This window comes from Falco peregrinus, chromosome 5 (assembly GCF_023634155.1).
Source record: "Falco peregrinus isolate bFalPer1 chromosome 5, bFalPer1.pri, whole genome shotgun sequence".
Lineage (NCBI taxonomy): Eukaryota > Metazoa > Chordata > Aves > Falconiformes > Falconidae > Falco > Falco peregrinus.
The window spans coordinates 22,091,923-22,111,173 of NC_073725.1; the positions used below are offsets into that span (position 1 = coordinate 22,091,923).

Genomic DNA, 19,251 nt, shown 5'->3' on the forward strand with positions numbered 1-19,251 from the left:
TCCCGCCTGCCGCAGCCCCCCTCCCGCGGCCAGCCCCCTCCCGCCAGCCTGAGGCGGCGGTGGCCCAAAGGCGGGCCTGGCCTGGCCGCTGAGGCGCCGCCGCTGCCCGAAGGCCGCCTCGGCCCGCGGGAGGGCGAGCGGGACGCGGCCGGGCCGAGTCGCGTTACCCGTTGGCCCCTCACAGGCCTCCCGGCTGCAGCGCCCGGCTCTGCCAGCAGAGGGCGCTGCGCCCCGCTCCCCCCAGGGCCCCGCCCCGCCCGCCGGTCCCTCGGCGCGCGGGCCGGGGGGGGCGCGAGCACAGGAAACGGGGGCGGGCCGAGGCGGCGGGCCTGGCGCGCGGGGTTCGCCCCGCCCCCGGCGCGCCCCGCGCCGCGCACGCGCGGGAGGGGCGGGCGGACAGGCGCGGCCGCAGCCCAGGGCGGCGGGGCGGCGGCGGTGCTGTGGGGGTGAGGAGGCGGAGGGCAGCGCGCCTGCGCGCCCAGGGGCCGCCGCCGCCTCCGCAGCCCGGGCGAGACCGGATCCTCCGCCGCCGCTGCCGCCGCCTCCCCCGCTTCCCTGGCCCCTCGGCCCCGGCCGCCCGCGGTCGGGACGCCGAGGCAGAAGAGGAAGCGGTGGTCGGAGGTTTGTCTGGGGGGGGATGGCGGCCGCGGCTCTCCCGCGCTCGCTTCCCGCCGCGCCGCGAGGCGGCGGCTGCCCCCGCCTGGCACGGCCGGTCCGGTCGCCGTCGCCTGGCCGGGGCGGCCTGCGGGGCCGGGGCGGGGGTGGACTGTCCCTCGCCGCGGGAGGGCCCTGGGCCCAGCGGGCGGCGCTGCCGCGGCGGGGAGGTCCTCGGGGGGCCCGGCGGCAGCCCGGCGCTCCCCCCGCCTGGGCGCGGCTCCCGCCCGGTAGCTGCGGCGCCGGGCAGCGGCGGGGCACCCCGGAGGACGGCGAGGCGGGCGCTGGGGCCGCCCCCGCGCCCTTAGCCGGGGCCGGCTCCTGGCGCGGCGGAGCTGGGGAGAGCCGGGAGGCGAGGCGGGGGAAGCCGCGGGTCCGGCCCTCGCCCCGGGGTGCGGCCCCTTCCTTGGGGCAGAGGGGGGCCTTCTGCGGGGAGCGGGAGAGGAGCTGGAGCCGCGGGGGGCCGGGCGGCGCACCTGGGGCCGAGGCGGGGGGAAGGAAGAGAAATCGGTGTCCGTGCCCTGCGCCTGGGCTGGGGGGCCGCGGGCCGGGCCTGCGGCGCGGCGGGCGAGTGGGGGCTGCCCGTGGGCAGCCCTGCTTGTCGGCCTGGCAGGCCGGGGTGGTGGCTGCTCCGGGGGGGTTTGGGGGTTCTGGAAGGGGCAGGCAGGGTGAAGTGTGCTGGAGCTGCGCTGCGGTGGCACTGCCGCCTCTCGGAGCTGCCCACCGTCCCTTGGCGATCATGCCTGGTTGTGTGTGTATGCGTAGTGCTGGTAGCTGCAGTGGCTGAGGGTGGGCTTCGGTGGATCTGAGGGGTCGGGTGATTCATAGTGAGCTCCTATAGACTAAATATATCCGTAGTATAGTTTTGAAGTTGGCCATCTGCATGCCTGAGACTTTTCCAGCGTTTACGATTATTTCTGTTGTGAACGGGGTAGGTACCAGCTGCTTTTGAAATAAGTTTAATTATGATTTAGAAATGGATTTGTGTTGTACTTGGCATCTCCCATTTTTAGAGGTTTGCTTGCAAAGCCACAGCTGGGCTTTTTGTGTTACTTTGTGATGGAAGGGCTGTGTGCTCTTGTGAGCTCACCTAGGGCTGTATCTACATGATTTTGTTCAAGGTGATGTATTTAGGAGATCATTAAAACATATGATCAGCTTAGTTCAGTTTCTCATAAATGCATCAGGAGAAACAGGTAGTTTTTAACATTTAATATACTCAGATGTGTAAACCATGTAGATCTGGGTATAGGTGTCACACCGCTTTCCTAATTATTTTGGTGTGTGAAGTAAAAGGGTCCCATTATACTTGGTGGTGCGTAACTAGCGTCTTGCAGGAACAGAACAAATTGGAATAAAGGATGTTGCTGCTTATTTAGTACTTTTGACTACATTTTGGACAGGTGGTGGTTGCTGGCATTTTTTTCTTGAGGTAGGCGTTTTTGTTTTGGTCATGTGATTATGAAACAGACCAGAATTGCTGCAATTCCTAAAAGTTTTCTTCCTTAATTTAGTGGCTGCTGCATTTTGAGAATAAATTTTATATGCATGAATGAGATAACCATTATAAGGCTCTTAACTTTTCAGGGACTAAGATGGTTAGTTAGGCTATATTAATTATTAATCTAATTTCTTCATGTAGAAATGCTTGAATATGTAGTTAAGCATCAACATATCAGGGGTTGGAGCATCTCTCTCATGAAGACAGGCTGAGAGAGTTGGGGTTGTTCAGCCTGGGGAAGAAGAGGCTTTGGGGAGACCTTAGAGCAGCCTCCTGGTACCTAAACGGGGCTACGAGAAAGCTGGAGAGGGACTTTGTGCAAGGGCGTGTAGTGATGGGACAAGTGGTAATGGCTTTAGGCTGAAATGGGGTGGATTTAGATTAGGTATTGGGAAGAAATTCTTCACTGTGAGGTTGGTGAGACCCTGGCACAGGCTGCCCAGAGAAGCTGTGGATGTCCCATCCCTGACAGTGCTCAAGGCCAGGCTGGATGGATGGGGCTTGGAGCAACCTGTGGACGGTGTCCCTGACCATTGCAGGGGGGTTGAAACTAGATGATCTTATAAGGTCCCTTCCAGTGCAAAACATTCTATGATTCTGTGATATCTCATATGGTATATTTAAGGGAGTGACTATACTTACACACTGGAATTTGATTTGTTAAATAAAGCAGATTGGCTTCATTAACATATTAGAGTGCAGAGAAGAAAACCCCACTTTTCTGTATATATAGGATATATGGCTGGATTTTATGGAGACATCCATGGCCCACTTTTTTTCAAAGGTTAATTTTCCAAAACAGGTCAAGTCTTTCCACAAAACAGAAACGCCCTTGGGGATGGAAACTACCTGTGCTCAGTGTAGAAGGCCAGTTGCCAAGTTAGGTTGTTGGTTTATTTTGTGCTAATTTTATTTCTGAGCAGGTATTTCCTTTAGTGTATAACTTCCTTTAGGAGCAGAAAAACAGGAAAGAAATTGGTAATGAGTGCACTGCGAGCAAACATGCTGTCAGCATGGAGTCTCACACTTCCAGTCTCTAGTGTAGTTCCAGAAAGTTCACCTATCTCAAAGTTGTAACTCACCTCCCAAGCATGTGGAAAATAGTAGTAGTTTCCAAGTGAATAGTAATTACGAAGATAACATTGTAGCATACGTTGGCCCTTGTTTTGTGTGAAATTTCACACTGTTGCCTTATTAGAATCTCCTTGATGTCCTCTGGTTTCTGAACTGCAGTTCTATCAAAGACACCTTTGATGGCTTTAGAAGAGAGGAAAACTTCTAAGTCTAGAACTTCTTCATCAATTACCTGTTTCTTTTTTGCTGCCGAGGATGCAAATTTGATACATTACTCAAGAATCTAGAGCTTCCAGCTCCTTTCTCTTCTTCTTTCTTTCTTGTCTTTGAGATCTGTGGGCTAGGTGTGTTGATTTACATAATTGATTTTGATCGGGTTTAGTACTTGTATTCCCCCTTGATGTTAGTGGGTGTAATCATTTTGAAACATGCTGATTTGTAAGTCAGCATATCTTAATAGTAGCTAAATGTTAAAGTGCCTGAGCTTGGTGCTTTGGTTCCTGGCTGGGAGGATTGCTATCTCTGCACACATGAATGCTTGTGTAGTTTGGCTTACGGTTGTTCAGGTCTTAATTCTGACATTTTATTACGTTAAAAATAGTGAATGACTCACTTCTTTAGGCGTGTTTTTACTTGTGATTTGTGTGAGGCTGCCCTTGGATGGAAATAGGAGTTTGATTAAAAGTGCACTGAAGTAATATTTAAAGCTTTCTTTATTAGTTACAACTAGATTAAGTAAACTGAATGTCCAGGGAAATAAATTTTGGTGGTTCTGTTTTGTTCCAAACATATGGGTTTATTGAAGTGTGAATTGTAGTTGGTGAAGTTAGAATAGAAGAGAGATTTAGATGGCTGAAGATACAGATAGGAACCTGTGACATTTTCAGATCTTTTGAGTGTTTCCCAGATTTTGGAAACTTATTGGAAGTTAGGCATCTAATCTGGCAGCCGCCTTAATGGGATTTTCAGAAGAATTTACTACTTTTCCTAGTACCAAAGTATCTTAAAAAAAAATAAAATTTTAAAAATTTGCATGTCTTTCTGTTTTGCCCTTATTATTTGGAAAAAAATAAAGCAAATTTTGTTTTGAACTAGACCAGTTGAAGAATATTTTATATATATATATCTTATACCTTTCCCTACTAATTAAATTGGAAATGGTCAATATTCCATGTTATACATTGAAGTATAGTGTTAACACTTCCATGTTTGTAGTACAGAATGGATCTGTGTTTATCAGTCTTTGCCTGACCTCAGAAGTTAAACAGATTCAGGGAAGGCAATTAATAGCCTGTTCCGTAACTCATTAACATTTGATGACTAATTTTTGGAATGGTGTCATTCAGATTTGAAGTACATGAACAAATGTTAAAAGCCATCTCATTAAAATTACTTAAGCTAAAAAGAATAATTGCTTAAAAACAAACCCTCTTATCAACCTGTTAATGTTGCTCTCCAGCTTGATAGGGTGTTACTTTGGATTGCTCCGTAATAATTTGTTTTAGTTTGCAATCCATTACCACTATGGCCTTCCAGCAGCTACCTACCAGTCCTGTTTTAGACAGCTCACTTCCAAGAAGTTACTCAGAACAAAACGGTCATCCCAGTGACATTGTTGAAGGGGAAAGTCTTATTCATAGAACTTGTATTCAAGGATTATTTTTATTGTATCAGAATTTCAGTTCAGGATATTGAGCTAACTTCAGCCATAGATCTCTTCATCCGTAAATCAGCAATGACCACCACTGTGCACTGAAACTACAGGAGACCAGTGCATCCGTAAACATCTTTTAAAGTTCATAGTTTTTCAGTTAGCTGAGATCTAAAAGCTGTGTGCCAACCCAGTACGGTGCAGCGAGAGAGGTGTTCATTCCATGGGGACTGGGGAGAGCTGAGCCTCTTACAGTTAGTTCTCCTTTGGCAAGTATGTGCCTTCGGAGAAGCTGGTTCTTATTTCAGTGCCTCAGTTTTTCAGCCTATAAAATGAGGAGAATTCCTCTTTTTAAAATTGTCTTGAACTCTTCAGAGAGGTATGAGAGGTGGGTAGTCTTGGATGACTTTCCAGGCACTAAATGATGTTCCTATACCATTTATCCTGATTCTTTGAACAGATTTGCTTCTCTTGGGCAAATGGCAGTATGAATGATGGTAATTTTAGACCCGAAATTCAGAGATTCTTGGTGTATTTATCGTTCTCCTGAGGAATGTTTAGTATGGTTCCATTACAAGGGGATGAGATGCAATTCCTGACTTTGTGACAAATACAAAATTTTGTTCTTTAGCAAATGGTTATCATTGGCAGCAAAACACAGTATGGATGTGGAAAACAGGAGTCACGTACATAGTATATTCCTACCACATGCACCTCCGTGGAGCACATCAAGGAAATGAGATGGTTTCAGACCAGCTGTAAACCAAGGACTCCGGCTTTGTAAATTTACAGTTCAAAGGTGGTTCACATCACATAAATGTTCTGCAACAAGACTCCTGTCATCTCCTCGATCTTTTCTGCTACTGAGGGTTATACTCAAATGTTCCAGCTATTTATAGTAATTAATTTCACAGTTTCAACGCGTCTTCTGTTGAACAGGTCTGCTTTTTAAGTTATCAACTGTCAGCTGCATGCTGCCAAAGTGTGTTTAATCTTACTAGCAGGTGTATATCAATTTCTCCATGGCATCCTTGGCTGGTTCTGTTATCTAATGACTAGAATGGTGCGTATTAGTTTTGCTCTTATTTTTTTTCCCCTGTTCTGAAGATTTATATTCTCTAAAATTACATCAGAAGAAGAAGTTGCAGTACCAATGACAACTTTTGCTAAAGCGTGGTACTACTGATGCTCTGCCCAAACAGAGCTTAATCCACTGGTTTGTATTGTTCTTGAAACTTTACTCCTAAGCCAGGAAAAACAATGCTGTAGAGAGACCTGGGATGCCAGTAGAGCCATGAGCTATTTATTTCCGTGGGCCTAACACACTGAGGAAGTCTGCGTGTCTGTGTAGCCATTTAAAGTTCAGTGCAAAATCTGTTGATGGATTCGGTTGCATGTTAAGCTGTTATCAGATGATCATGATAGTGGTCAGTGATGCAGGGATAGGGTGCACACTAATTTGGTGAGAAGAAGCTGTGACTTGAAGCAGGTCATTGCTTTAGATGACCAGTACCTTTGTACGCCCTCAATGTGCTTGTGGTTTAGTGACTTCAGTGGTTACCTGCACCTGAAACTTGAAGGTCTGAATTCAAGACTTATGCTAACCTGTTGTTATACCAGATAGTAATCTCTCTTTCCTCCTTCAAATATTAACACTTTGTCTGTTTTGCTTAATTAACTGGCTTTACCTGAACAAACAGTGAATATGGGTTTTGACTATTTTGACTGTTTTCCAGTGAAACCACCAGTGAAAATTAAAAGAGTTTGAGATTCCTGTTTGTGTATATTTTTTTACATCTTCTAAAGATGATGAGAGACACTAAATTAGTAGTAATTAAAGTGGCATTAATTAAGCATTCTGTTTCAAGTGGGTGAATGTTAAAAAACATCTGTCTTTGAATTGTATTACAGGCAGGGCTCTGTTGAAATAGATCTTTGATATGGCTGGCAGGTATTTCTACAGCCTTCATCTTACACCAAGTCATGTATTGTCATATGGAACTTGTGAAGTACGTAATTTCAAGTAAGGTATTTCTGCATTCACCATTCATCATGGACTAAAATGATAGTGATGTGTTAGACAGATGTGTCCCCGGTTATTCCTTGAGCTTTGGAGTGCAAAAGAACAATGCAAGATGAAATAAATCTGGAAGTATTGATAGATGTGGTACTCTGGTGTCCTTCATGATGGTGATTTTACTGTCACAACTATGCCATTCTTAATTACGTTTTTGTGTTTACATGAAAGATAAGATAAAACCTGACCACATTTTTAACAGGAAGAGAAATGTCCAAACAAGAAAACAGGCTTTGGTAGCCTGTGGCTGTTGCTTTATAACCACTCCCAAGTATTTTGACCCCTGCTATTCCACCACCCCGTTGCTCCTACTGTCTCCTTATTTTTCTTTTCTCCTGTCTGCAGCAGTCATGCTTACCTGGCTGTATGGAAATGACCTGGGGGTGGGTGTGGGTGAGGAATGGAGTGTGACATGTTTAAGTGAAGCCCTTCTGCACAGACAAGATGAACCAAATAAGCATTGGGAATGTAGGTTCTTAGGGTTTTTAATCCTTAGCTCTGGTTCTGCTTGTTCTCTAGTAGAATGCCAAAGTGAAATAAATGGGTTGATGATGACGTTGAGAGTTCAGTTGGAAAATGGTGGAATGTTGAAGAAACTGTATTTTTAGTGGTTTGGTGTTGATAAGCTTTAAGTAGACAAAAACACAGAAGCAGAAAAAGTAGCTGTTTAATATGGAAAACGGGAAAAATGTGGCTGGCTTATCAATGGTTGAGGGAAATCCACAGGTGTACAGATTGGGAAAATGGGGTAATTCTTGGAAGAGGAAATCTTAGTGAACATGGTTTTACCTCTCCAGCTTTAGATGCTGTGTTGATGAAGTAAATTGTCTTAATTCATGGGCCTAGCTTTTGATGAGAATTAATTACAGACTCTTCTACTTTTCATTTATCTTTGATACTTTTGTTGGTGTTTTTTTCTCTACAAGAGTTTTAGTGCTAGCAATCAAGTACTACTTTAGAAGTAAGTTTTAGACAGTTACTTTTAAGGGGTAACTATGAAAGGCTTTTGAAAAAGTGCTAATATGTAAATTAATTTTATTTTCCTGCTTTCAGTCACCCAAGTGCAGCCAGTGATCATGAGATGTTACCACGGAACCTACCTCAGACTTCGCTTTTGCTCATTCAGTTGCTGCATCACAGATCTCAACAGGAGCTCTGCAGACACTCTTGAAAGTCTGAACAGATTGTGACATCAAGTCAGAGGGTGATGACCTAAATAGTAGGTCAAAGTCTGAAACATTGATTCAGCAGTCCAAGATAACACTGCTTTTTTTTTTGTCAGTATCACTTCTGAAGGCTGTAGAGACCTCCTGTCGTTTCTTCCCTGGTTGCTTCAGAAACATTCAGCTGACCTTTCTCTGGCGAAAAGGTCTTGACTTTTCTCTCTGGTTCTGGAAATATTAATGGAATACAGTCATGTCTACCCAAGACGAGAGGCAGATAAATACAGAGTATGCTGTATCCTTGCTGGAGCAGTTAAAATTCTTTTATGAACAGCAATTGCTAACTGACATAGTGTTGATTGTGGAGGGCACAGAATTTCCCTGCCATAAGATGGTTCTTGCAACATGCAGCTCGTATTTCAGGTAAGTATTCAAACTAGGATCTGCTAGTTCTAGAAAATCTGTGATACCTGGTTTTAAGTGTGATATTACGAAATTGATTAACAATTAATGTTTCAGACAGTTTTAAAGATCAGTGAAGTAACAAAAAAAACCAAAACCCAAACCACCAAACTTAGAAATCATTACTTGCCAACATCAAAAGAATTTTTCCAGCATCTTGTGACTTACTCTGGATAAGTAGTTTTTAGAATAAGTGGGAAAAAAAATAATTCACGCTTGTGATGGTTTGTTTTCTTGAGGGAGTTAACGGAGTCTGAATAATTAGTAAATTTCTTATTCTTCATGCTTAATCTTTAAATATTTTATCTTTTTTATTTTCCAAGGCATGGTAACAAGGGATTATTGGCACTTGGCTGTGGGAGTTCCATTGTCATGTTTATTAGTTGTAGTTTCTTAGCAGAAGCCTCTGCTGAAAAAGGGATTGTTGTGCAAGTTCATGGCTTCCTGTTCTGAATAATTTGGGTTTCTCTGCTCAGCAAAGCCAAAAACTCTTGTCTTGCCGCAGTGCAACAGGGTTTTTTTTGTGTGGGGGTGGTTTCTTGTTTTTTTTTTTTTTTTTGTGTGTGTGTGTTCATCCCCAAGATGATGTTGCAATTGTTAATTTGTAGTTCCTGCTTCCCAGGTGTTCTGGTTTTTGTCTTGCAAAAAGTTTTTATTAAGATATGTCAAGTGCTACTACTCTTTGCCGATAACTTCATAGTAAGTCCAAGAAGATGAGGCACCATGAATTTTCTGCAGTGATTAATCATTTTTGTTGGCCACAGTATAATTAATCTGCCTGTCTGGAAGGAAATATGAAGTTTGAAACTAGTCTTGGTGACATGAGTGTATGCTTTACCTTCCTGGTGCATTGTGGAGGAATTGTAACGTTTCTTTCCTGTTTAGTCAAGGGAAGGTTTGCAGGTTGTTTTCTTGTTGAGATGGGCTCGCTATACAGAACACTATCAAAATGTTTTCTGTATTTTGTCTGCTTTTTTGTATCAAACTATTTGAGGATTAATTTATTACTTTCGCAGAAGGTCTGTTGCTGCAGGTTTTTGTGTTAATTTTTTTCATCTCAGATGAATCTGGTATGATTTTTAGCAACGAGTACTGTTGTGATCACTAGATAATTATTATTGCTGTTGGCCTTGTGCAGATGATGTAGTTCCAACAGTCTATAAAATAACAGCCACTGGAAATGTGGCCAGATTTAATGTGGGTGGCTAATCGTAAGGTTGGAAAGATGTCAGGAGTCCGCACAATGTGCTGCATTAGAATGTGCAGTCAGAGCTCTTATTCATATGTGTTTATTATTTATGGAATGAGGTTTTGGCATTGGTTAAAAGAAGTTATCAAGCTTGTGGTTTTGTCATGTTCTGTTTTTCTTCTCTACTTTGGTTTACAAAAAGATGCTCAGCTTCCTAAATCGAGCTTTATTATGAAAAATTGATAGCCCTGAAAGGAGGCTGTGGGGAGAGATGGAAGAACAGAAAAGCATCTCGTGGCCTGATCCAGCTGTTGCGCAGCGCTGCAGCCAGCTTACCTTCCATCCTGGTGCTTGAGTGCTGTGCTGTGGCCGCCCGGCTCTGGCACAGCTGCTCAGCATGCGAGCGTGCACCAGAGCCCTGTTCTCTTGACAGCTACATCTTCCTTTCCACGAAGAGGAATCTCTGCTGGCACTTGTGCCCCCTTGCTTACCTTTAAAAAGCTGCATGGCAAGTTGATACTCACTTGGCCAGTCAGCGATCCCTCCTAAGATCCCTCCTAAAATGCCGGTTGCCCCAGTCAAGGTTAAGGAGCTTTAGAAGACAGAGCGATAGGGATGGGGCAGGAAGGAATGGTGGTGGGGCACTGACTCTGTATCAGATGCTTCTTGGAATGGCTTTGCTTAAGGAGTGTATCTCCATGTCCCCTTTGCCTCTGCAGCTGGAGGCAGGACTGTCTCTTCTAACTTCTTTCATGTCTGGCTTCCTAAAAGAGTCCCAAATAAATACAAAGAGCCTTGTGCTGAATTTTAAGAAAACTGACAAGTACCTGGTTTACATTACTAGGATCCAGTTAGTTCTTAACTGTGTTGCAATTAAAAAAAAATCAGAATGGGCAATAAGTATATAAAGCATTATGGAAACAATAAGCTTTTTTTTAAAAAAAAAATGCATTTCTACTTTTTTCAGGAAGATGTAATGGAAATCCTTGGTCGGGGGGGGGGGGGGGGAAATCGCACTACCAAGTTTGCTATTTTCTGTTGTTGATTTCTTTTGTCTGCAAACTAGAAGTGTACTGCGTGTTATGATGAATGGTATATCAGAAATACTTCATGGAGTATTAGTCCTTGCTCAGTTTTCTGATCCAACTTTCTCCTTCACCCAGAGGAGTACACTTTTTGATACGACTTAGCTCAGTCATGACATAAACCTCCTGTTCTAGGACCTAAAATTGAGCTGTGTATGTTTCAACAGTATCTTCTGAAGGATTTTTCTTCCCTCTTATCACCTAAGATAGAAAGTTTTAAATTTCATGATTAAAACCCTGAAACCATTAGAGTTCTCTGCCAACTAAAGAAAAGAGTTTGCGTAGATATATTTCTACAAAAGGCATGATGGTATGTTTTGAATCTTTTGGGCAAATGCTTTATCTTAAATACTAGTTGTAGCCGAATGTAAATATTAAACTAAACAGTCATCCAAAAAGACTGTTCACCTTTTGGAGTGTAATCACTTAAGACTTAGAGGTGACTCTAATTCTAGATTGTTGTATTTACTGTTGATCCTTGCCTTAATATGTGTGTTTCTCTTCAGAGCCATGTTCATGAGTGGGCTAAGTGAAAGTAAACAAACACATGTGCACCTGAGGAATGTGGATGCAGCCACTTTACAAATTATCATAACTTACGCATACACGGGTAACTTGGCAATAAGCGACAGCACAGTAGAACAGCTTTATGAGACTGCCTGCTTCTTACAGGTAGGAATGTTTCATTTGGAGTATGAAATAGCTGTCTCTAATCTCTGAACAGTTTTTTCTTTATCTTAAACAGTCTTTTCTGTTTAGTCGTTTCAAAATGCTGATGTTCAGTTTGCTCAATACAGACAGCAGTTGCTTGCCAGATACATTTTGTGTATCCATCCCCCCTGGCTTTGTGGTCCCTGTGGAGGGTGGAAGTACAACAGTGCACTTCCAATGTTCAGAAAATTAAGTTTCTTCAGCAGATGTAAGCTGAGGTACTTGATCTGTATGAAGCAGTTCGGTGTAAGTTGCTTGCTGTGTTTTTGTGTATATATAGTATTCCAGGCCTGAAGTCCGTTGTTCAACACTAAAGGCAGGTATTTTTACCTGCTGCTGGTACGTGAAGGAATAGACGGTATGTAGTAATAGCATGTTTTTTCTTTGCATTACAGGTAGATGATGTGTTACAACGATGTAGAGAATACTTAATCAAAAAAATTAACGCAGAAAATTGTGTGCGTCTGTTAAGTTTTGCTGATCTCTTCAGCTGTGAAGAGTTAAAACAGAGTGCTAAAAGAATGGTAGAGCACAAGTTCACAGCTGTGTACCACCAGGAGGCTTTCATGCAACTGTCACATGATCTACTGATAGATATTTTAAGCAGTGACAATTTAAATGTGGAAAAGGAGGAGACAGTTCGTGAAGCTGCTATGTTATGGCTGGAGTACAACACAGAATCACGATCACAGTATTTGTCCTCTGTTCTTAGCCAAATCCGAATCGATGCACTTTCAGAAGTAACGCAGAGAGCCTGGTTTCAAGGCTTGCCACCTAATGATAAATCGGTGGTGGTGCAAGGACTGTACAAATCCATGCCCAAGTTTTTCAAGCCCAGACTTGGTATGACAAAAGAGGAGATGATGATATTCATTGAAGCTGCTGCTGAAAACCCCGGTAGTCTTTACTCTTCTGTCTGTTACAGCCCGCAGGCAGAAAAAGTTTACAAACTCTGCAACCCTCCTGCTGACTTGCATAAGGTTGGGACACTTGTAACTCCTGATAATGACATCTATATAGCAGGTGGGCAAGTTCCTCTGAAAAACACGAAAACCAATCACAGTAAAAGCAGCAAACTCCAGGTTGCCTTCAGAACTGTGAATTGCTTTTACTGGTTTGATGCACAGCAAAACACTTGGTTTCCAAAGACACCGATGCTCTTTGTTCGTATAAAGCCATCCCTGGTCTGCTGTGAAGGATACATCTATGCAATCGGAGGAGACAGCGTTGGCGGAGAACTCAACAGGAGAACTGTGGAGAGGTACGATACCGAGAAGGATGAGTGGACCATGGTAAGCCCGTTGCCTTGTGCATGGCAATGGAGCACGGCGGTAGCAGTTCACAACTGCATTTACGTGATGACCCACAACTTGATGTACTGTTACTTTCCCAGGTCAGATGCTTGGGTGGAAATGGCTATGCGACAAACAAGCAGGTGTTTTGCTTCAGCTGCTGCTTTCGGTGATAAAATATTCTATATTGGAGGATTGCATATTGCCAGCAATTCTGGTATAAGGCTCCCGAGCAGTACTGTAGATGGGTCTTCCGTAACCGTGGAAATCTACGATGTGAGTAAAAACGAATGGAGAATGGCAGCCAATATCCCTGCCAGGCGCTATTCCGACCCATGCGTTAGAGCTGTCGTCATCTCCAATTCTTTATGTGTCTTTATACGCGAAACCCACATGAACGAGAGAGCCAAGTATGCCACCTATCAATACGACCTGGAACTCGATCGCTGGTTCCTGAGGCAGCATATATCGGAACGTGTGCTGTGGGACTTGGGGAAGGACTTCCGGTGCACCGTAGGAAAGCTGTACCCATCTTGTCTTGAAGAGTCCCCATGGAAACCTCCAGCCTATCTCTTCTCACCGGATGGAGCTGATGAATTTGAGCTGGATGGAGAGCTAGTTCCTTTGCCACCTGTATAGCTCCCAAACTAGACTGCGCAACTGATTCTGTGCTCAGTTACCTTGAAATAAATGGTTGTGAAAGAACAGGTCTGGAAACAAATGTCAAACCTGTCTTTCGTGAGTTGTATTTTTATGCCCTACCTAACACTTGCCGCTGTTCAGTATGAATCCGTGAGATGAGCAGATACGCTTCCATAATCTGAAATACTATTATCTGATAATTGAGAAACATATATGTATATCATAAGCTTAAGCATCTGACTTGTCTACAGAATTTCTAGTTCTATGAAGTCTCAGTTCAGGAAAATTAGCTTCAAAAAAAGTAGTTACTGTTTCTAGGATGATGCCACAACTCTTTTGAAAGTTCCTTCCAGTGATATTTGAACTTCTGGATATTCTACTTAAGTGCTAGTTATATAATTGTCAGTGTGGCCTAATTAAAGGACTGTGCCGCACTTAATACTAATATCCATGTTGGTATAGTAATGCCATTAAAAGAAAAAGAAAAACAAATCCCATGGATCTACCTGTGGTAGGAAGGGTAGATCTTCCATTGTATGGTAACATGCAGGGCAAAATGACTGCAGGTTCAGTCAAGCTGTATTATTAGGTGCATGTATTATTCTATTTTCACTAACTTATACCTGTCTATTTAGAATACAGGTCTTCCAAGCAGCTGGTAAGTTTGCCAGGTGTGGACTTAAGTTGCTGGGCTTGCAATAGGAGCCCTCATAGTGCGGGTCTCTGTGGAGCTTTGGTCAGTAAATGTCTCCACATTCTGTATTACAGTAACATTGGCTCATGTATATTACTTCCTGCTGCTGATGTATTTTTCCATTGTAAAACAAAGGTTTAGTGTGGATTAACCAGGTCTTTATTTTCTGTTAATTTAATAACAAGCATTACTGTAGTGTGATTGTGTATAGATATCCCTTAGCTATCAGGTTTTTTACTTTGGGGGGGAGCAAACTTCAGGAAAAGCCTGTGCTCTTGTGTGCAGGAGAGCAGATGACTAGTGCTGCTCTGGCATTAATCCCAGGAACCACTAGCAGTAGCGGGGCACCGCCAGTCTAACAGGAACACAGGTGCTTCATGACAAACCTTAGTAGCATGTTCAGCTGCATCATGTTCTGGCACTGTATTTTGAATGATATTAATTTATTAAAAAAGACTGAATCCAGCTGAGTGTGTGTGCTTTCTGGTTGCGGTAGATACAGTTAGGACACCCTCCCACCACACGCACGCTTCTAGCAGCTATGTGGAAGGCAACTTGGAGTAGTGAAGCTGTGGAAAAGCCTGGAGGCAAGTACATTCATTGGCTGGGCATAGTAGGCAGTGGAATCTGGAAATGGGGTGTTCAGGTCAAACTGAGAATTATATAGAACTTGAAGCCCCACTGTGATTTTTGTAGATCAGCACTTCTCCAATCGTGGGACAAAGTCTCCTCTACTGAAAGTAAGGAACAACAGGCATTAAGGGGGTAATGATGCATCTTTTCCCTAAGCTCAGAAGATGGGAGACTATTTTCACTCTTTAATAGCAAGAGCTAACTTATTTACTCGGTCAGCCACTCTGCCACTGGCTTTTCCTTAATTCTGTTTCCTATTCCAGCAAATACAATTACAGCTTTCAACAAAGGCAATGCCTATGTGTCTTTTGTGGCTAGGTCTCGAGTGAATTTGCAGGGTTTTGTCTTGTACAGTTACTAAAGGTTTTGACTGGAAAAGGGGACTTTAGGTAAGAAGCCTGCTTATGTAAAACTCTTCCTGTGGTTTGGCATTTTGTACAACAGAGTGATATATGGGACCAAGACTACTAATTTGTTTATGAAGGTGACATAAAGTGTTTGCATTTACTATCTTTTTTTTTTTTTAAACACACCCAAACTGCTTAGGTAAGAAGGGAGAAGTGACTCAGGGCGGTTGGGGCTCACAGGTATGTTTATGTTGATTTCATGTAGCCTGGGACATTAGTTGCAAGCCTGTTCAAGAATATACGTGAAAAGAAAAACAGTGATACTACTTTATAATGCAGTTTGGAGCATCACATACCTTGGGAAGGCAGGAGTGGTGTCCCAGTAACTCCAGCCTGACTGGGCTGCTTGGTTCCGTGGGTCATTTTCACTTCAGCCTACTGTTGGCAGGCTTTAGGACAAACCTGTGTTCTCCAAGTATAGATGATCTATAGCTAGTGAAGGAGCACAATGGGTTTGTTCTGTTACTGAGAACTTTCAACGTTTAAAGAGTTTAAAATCATATGCATAGTTTCTTACCAGAGGAAAACAAAAAAGGTATATTTGAATAGGAAATAGGGGACTAAATTGCAGTGGCTGGAAGTCGCAGTTGCTTCACAGAACCTGAAAGAACTGTCCTTGATTATCACTTAGGAACATCTTTTAAAATACAGATGGCCTACATCATTTCCTGCTAGCCTGTGGTTTTTTATATATTATTTTTATATTGTTTCTAGGTATTATCTGTGGGGTTTGTATTTTATGTGGTTTATGATGATGTATCTTATTTAAAATTTACTATTATTAATACAGTACTTAAGACTAAGTCAAGCGTTGAAACAGTTCCCCAGTGACTTTGTTAAAAGACATACTACTAGTTGATTATACAACCAGTTGCTGCAGTCAGTATTCAACCCCAAAGGAAAACAGAGCTGGCAAATGCTATTCACAAGTAATTCTTTCCTTGCATAATTTGAGAAGGAAACTGCAGGCAAAGCGTTGTCATGTGCCTGGAAATGGTCACTAGAGAAAGACTTCTGTGGGAACAAAGACAACAGCTGAAAGAAACGCAGTTCTCGTTTCATAAACACAGCAAATACGATTGAAGCCTTCACAGAGTTCTAAACTAGTATCTTACTACAAAGCTCCAGCCTAATACCAGCCTATGCAACCCGTACTTGGCTTTGAAGTGTATTTACATGTGAGTTTCCAACGATTCAACTTTTTATGTCCTGGAGCTCTGCTGTATTTGCAAAACATTTTTTTCTGGTAGAACTACTTTAAGTGAGTCCTACATAGTTTTGGTTCCCCCTACCTGAAGTAACAAAAAGAAGCGATCTGGCCTCCCCTAACTTTTTAATGCACCCACTCATTTTTACAGTTGTTTAAATATATATAATTGCAAGTTTAATATTTGTTCTAAGGGGACCAGTCAGATCTAGGGCAGTGAATTGTGTCAAGCTTTACAGAAAACATGATCAGATGGATAGTTAATTTGCAGGGGTGGAAATAATTTGATAAAATTTAATTTTTGTTTTAGGTTTAAAGCACTGCTTTTCACATTTCTCATTTCACTGCATGCTTCTGTTGAGATGCACTAGCACCTGCCGCATTGCAGTACAGCTAAGGAACACCTGTGGACAAAGCTGCAGACCACTGAACTTACTAGCTGGCTATCTGTTCCCCACTTACAGCTACCTTTAAATTGTTTTGGATCTGGATTCCTACACAAAAGGAGCTTTAATTTAGGCAGACTCTGAAGTAGGCTCACCCTTAAAACCAGTTTCTTTCCACTTCATGCTCAGCATTAGCCAGACAAATTCTGCTTAGTTCTACCTCCGGAAGTATTTAAAGTATCTGCCTCCTACAACATTTATCATGGGTACTTACTCATAGAGCTTATAACCCGGAGGAGTAGTAGCAGACCAAATAAAATGCAGGGATTGCTCATGAAGCCAGGAGGCAGTCAGTATGGAATCTGTACGTCTTCACACATGTCCTAAGTTCTGGTATGGAAGAGACTGGGAAACGGCCTGAATCAGTAGGTGAGAGCAAGACCTGGGTCAGTACCAAGTTACAGAGACTGACATGGAAGAAAGGACTAACAGAGATGATGGGACAGGCGTGAAAGTAAAAGAGGAATAAAATCGTGTGCAGTGTGTGCTTCTCTACCCTCCTGCTCTAAAACACAGAGCTCTTCTGTGGCTTGGTCCAACCTGTGGAACTAGATACCTTTGTTTCAGCAAAGAAAGGGTTTAAGAATTGTCCAAACACCATTACTGAAGTGCTAAACTATGACTGGTCACCTGAAGCATTACATGACTTCATCTCCTAAGACAGTAAACTATACTGTCTTAAAAAGGTATACAGGCATACCTGCACACCACTGCATTAATAAGACCAAAAGGACAATAAAAGGTACAAAAAAGGGCATTTTTACTTTTTTTTTAATGTAGACCTTACAGGCTATACAGATCATGTGCTAAATGTCAAAAATCTTGATGCCGAGATTTTATTCAGGAAGCGCAAGAGGTATGGCTGGCTAATTTAACCCTGAGCACATGTTTGTATTGAAGAAGAAAAAGAAAAAAAAAAAAAGAAACAATGTCCACAATTTAAGAGTGGACATAACTCTTCAGTCAGCTCTTTGGCACAGCATTACATAAATCAAAATACATGTACACACAATTTATTAAGAGCAAAGGTCAGTAACCGCAGGTCGTATTAAGCAATATGTTAAGCTCAGCATTATATTTTGCCACTTCCTGGTATGCCTGAACTTTTATGTTCTCCACTGAGACGAGACCAAACGAGTATGATTCGTCAGTATTTCCCATCTGTTTCATATAGCGTGCCAGTGATGTTATTCCCCATATGGTTTTTAAGACAACAAAATACCTCTACATCTGCCTTCACCTTTGATAATGTTTAGACTGAAGAAAGAACAATTCTTACTTGATTTTCTTTATGCTCGCCTGATCTAGAAAGCAGTGCTACTTTCTTGGGGATCTAGATGAAGACAAGATTTGTAGATGTTATTTACTACTACTGAGGCAAATAATAATAATGCTTTTCATCAGTATTAGTGAGTAAATTCGGGCAGAGAAGCAACCAAAAAAAACTTCATCATATTTTCTACCAGTTGGTTTTGGAATAGTATTACACGAGGAGCAACGTACAACTAGGCAATTTTGAACCTATACAGAAGGACTCAACAAAGACAGCTGGACTTTCAAGCTCCATCACATCCAAGATTAAGGCACCTGTGTCCAGATGTCAATTTACGGGGAATAAATAACCTGAGTAAGGTTCACTGTTTCACCGACAGAAGTGATCTATAATTTTTTTTTAATGAATCCAAACACTACTTGTAAAGCTTGATAAAGAACGGGGTCAAGACCAGAAACATCACAGAACTAAAGCTCTGTGCCTGCTTTTTAAAGCCAGTCTCTCCTCTGCTATAGTATTAAAGACTCCAAACACCATGAAGCAATTTGTCATACAGCTTTAATCATAGTACAATAATGTAGTGTTTCTGCCTTTAATGAATACTCTCCATGTTGCCCTTTTTAATGAAAACTAAATACCTGCAAGAAACTAAAATTACACTGCATAAACTACATGATGTAAATTTACCTTCCAGTGTGTTTGCACAACTACTTGCATACAGTCGTATAAATGTTAACAAATTTTAGAGAACGGCAGCTGTTTTCTAGGCGTAAGCTTCATCTAATTCATATCTGCATGTTATTCAAGGCAGTTAGTTTCCTCCTACTGGAAAAAGCAATTCACCAACTCATTCTCAGCTAGGTACACTGACAGAGCAGAAGTTTTTAAAGTTTTTAAATAGCTCACTGTGGCACAGAACCAGATGTGCAGCAGTTCATTTACTCAGCATCCTGATTTTGACTAGATGTCACGATCCACACGAACTACGTACTATTTTGAAGCTAAATCTACATCAACATTTTACAGTTGTACCCAAAGTTCTTACTGATGTAAGCGATGTCTGTGACCTGCTGAAGACTTCAATCAATTC

At 42.7% G+C, this 19,251-nt stretch overlaps 1 protein-coding gene across 2 annotated transcripts; it reads left to right on the forward strand.

Moving 5' to 3' along the window:
• Nucleotides 1-403: 403 nt before the first annotated feature.
• On the forward strand, nucleotides 404-14,660 carry KBTBD2 (kelch repeat and BTB domain containing 2). 2 transcript variants are annotated; one of them, XM_055806989.1, is made up of 4 exons: nucleotides 404-621; nucleotides 8,011-8,543; nucleotides 11,363-11,528; nucleotides 11,963-14,660. In XM_055806989.1, exons 2-4 carry the CDS (start codon nucleotides 8,374-8,376, stop codon nucleotides 13,496-13,498), a joined length of 1,872 nt encoding a protein of 623 aa, XP_055662964.1. In that variant the 5' UTR covers nucleotides 404-621; nucleotides 8,011-8,373; the 3' UTR covers nucleotides 13,499-14,660. The 2 variants fall into 2 exon arrangements, with proteins under 2 accessions (XP_055662964.1, XP_005242248.1); XM_005242191.4 differs by lacking the exon at nucleotides 404-621 and having other exon boundaries at nucleotides 1,298-8,543.
• The last annotated feature ends 4,591 nt before the right edge of the window (nucleotides 14,661-19,251 follow it).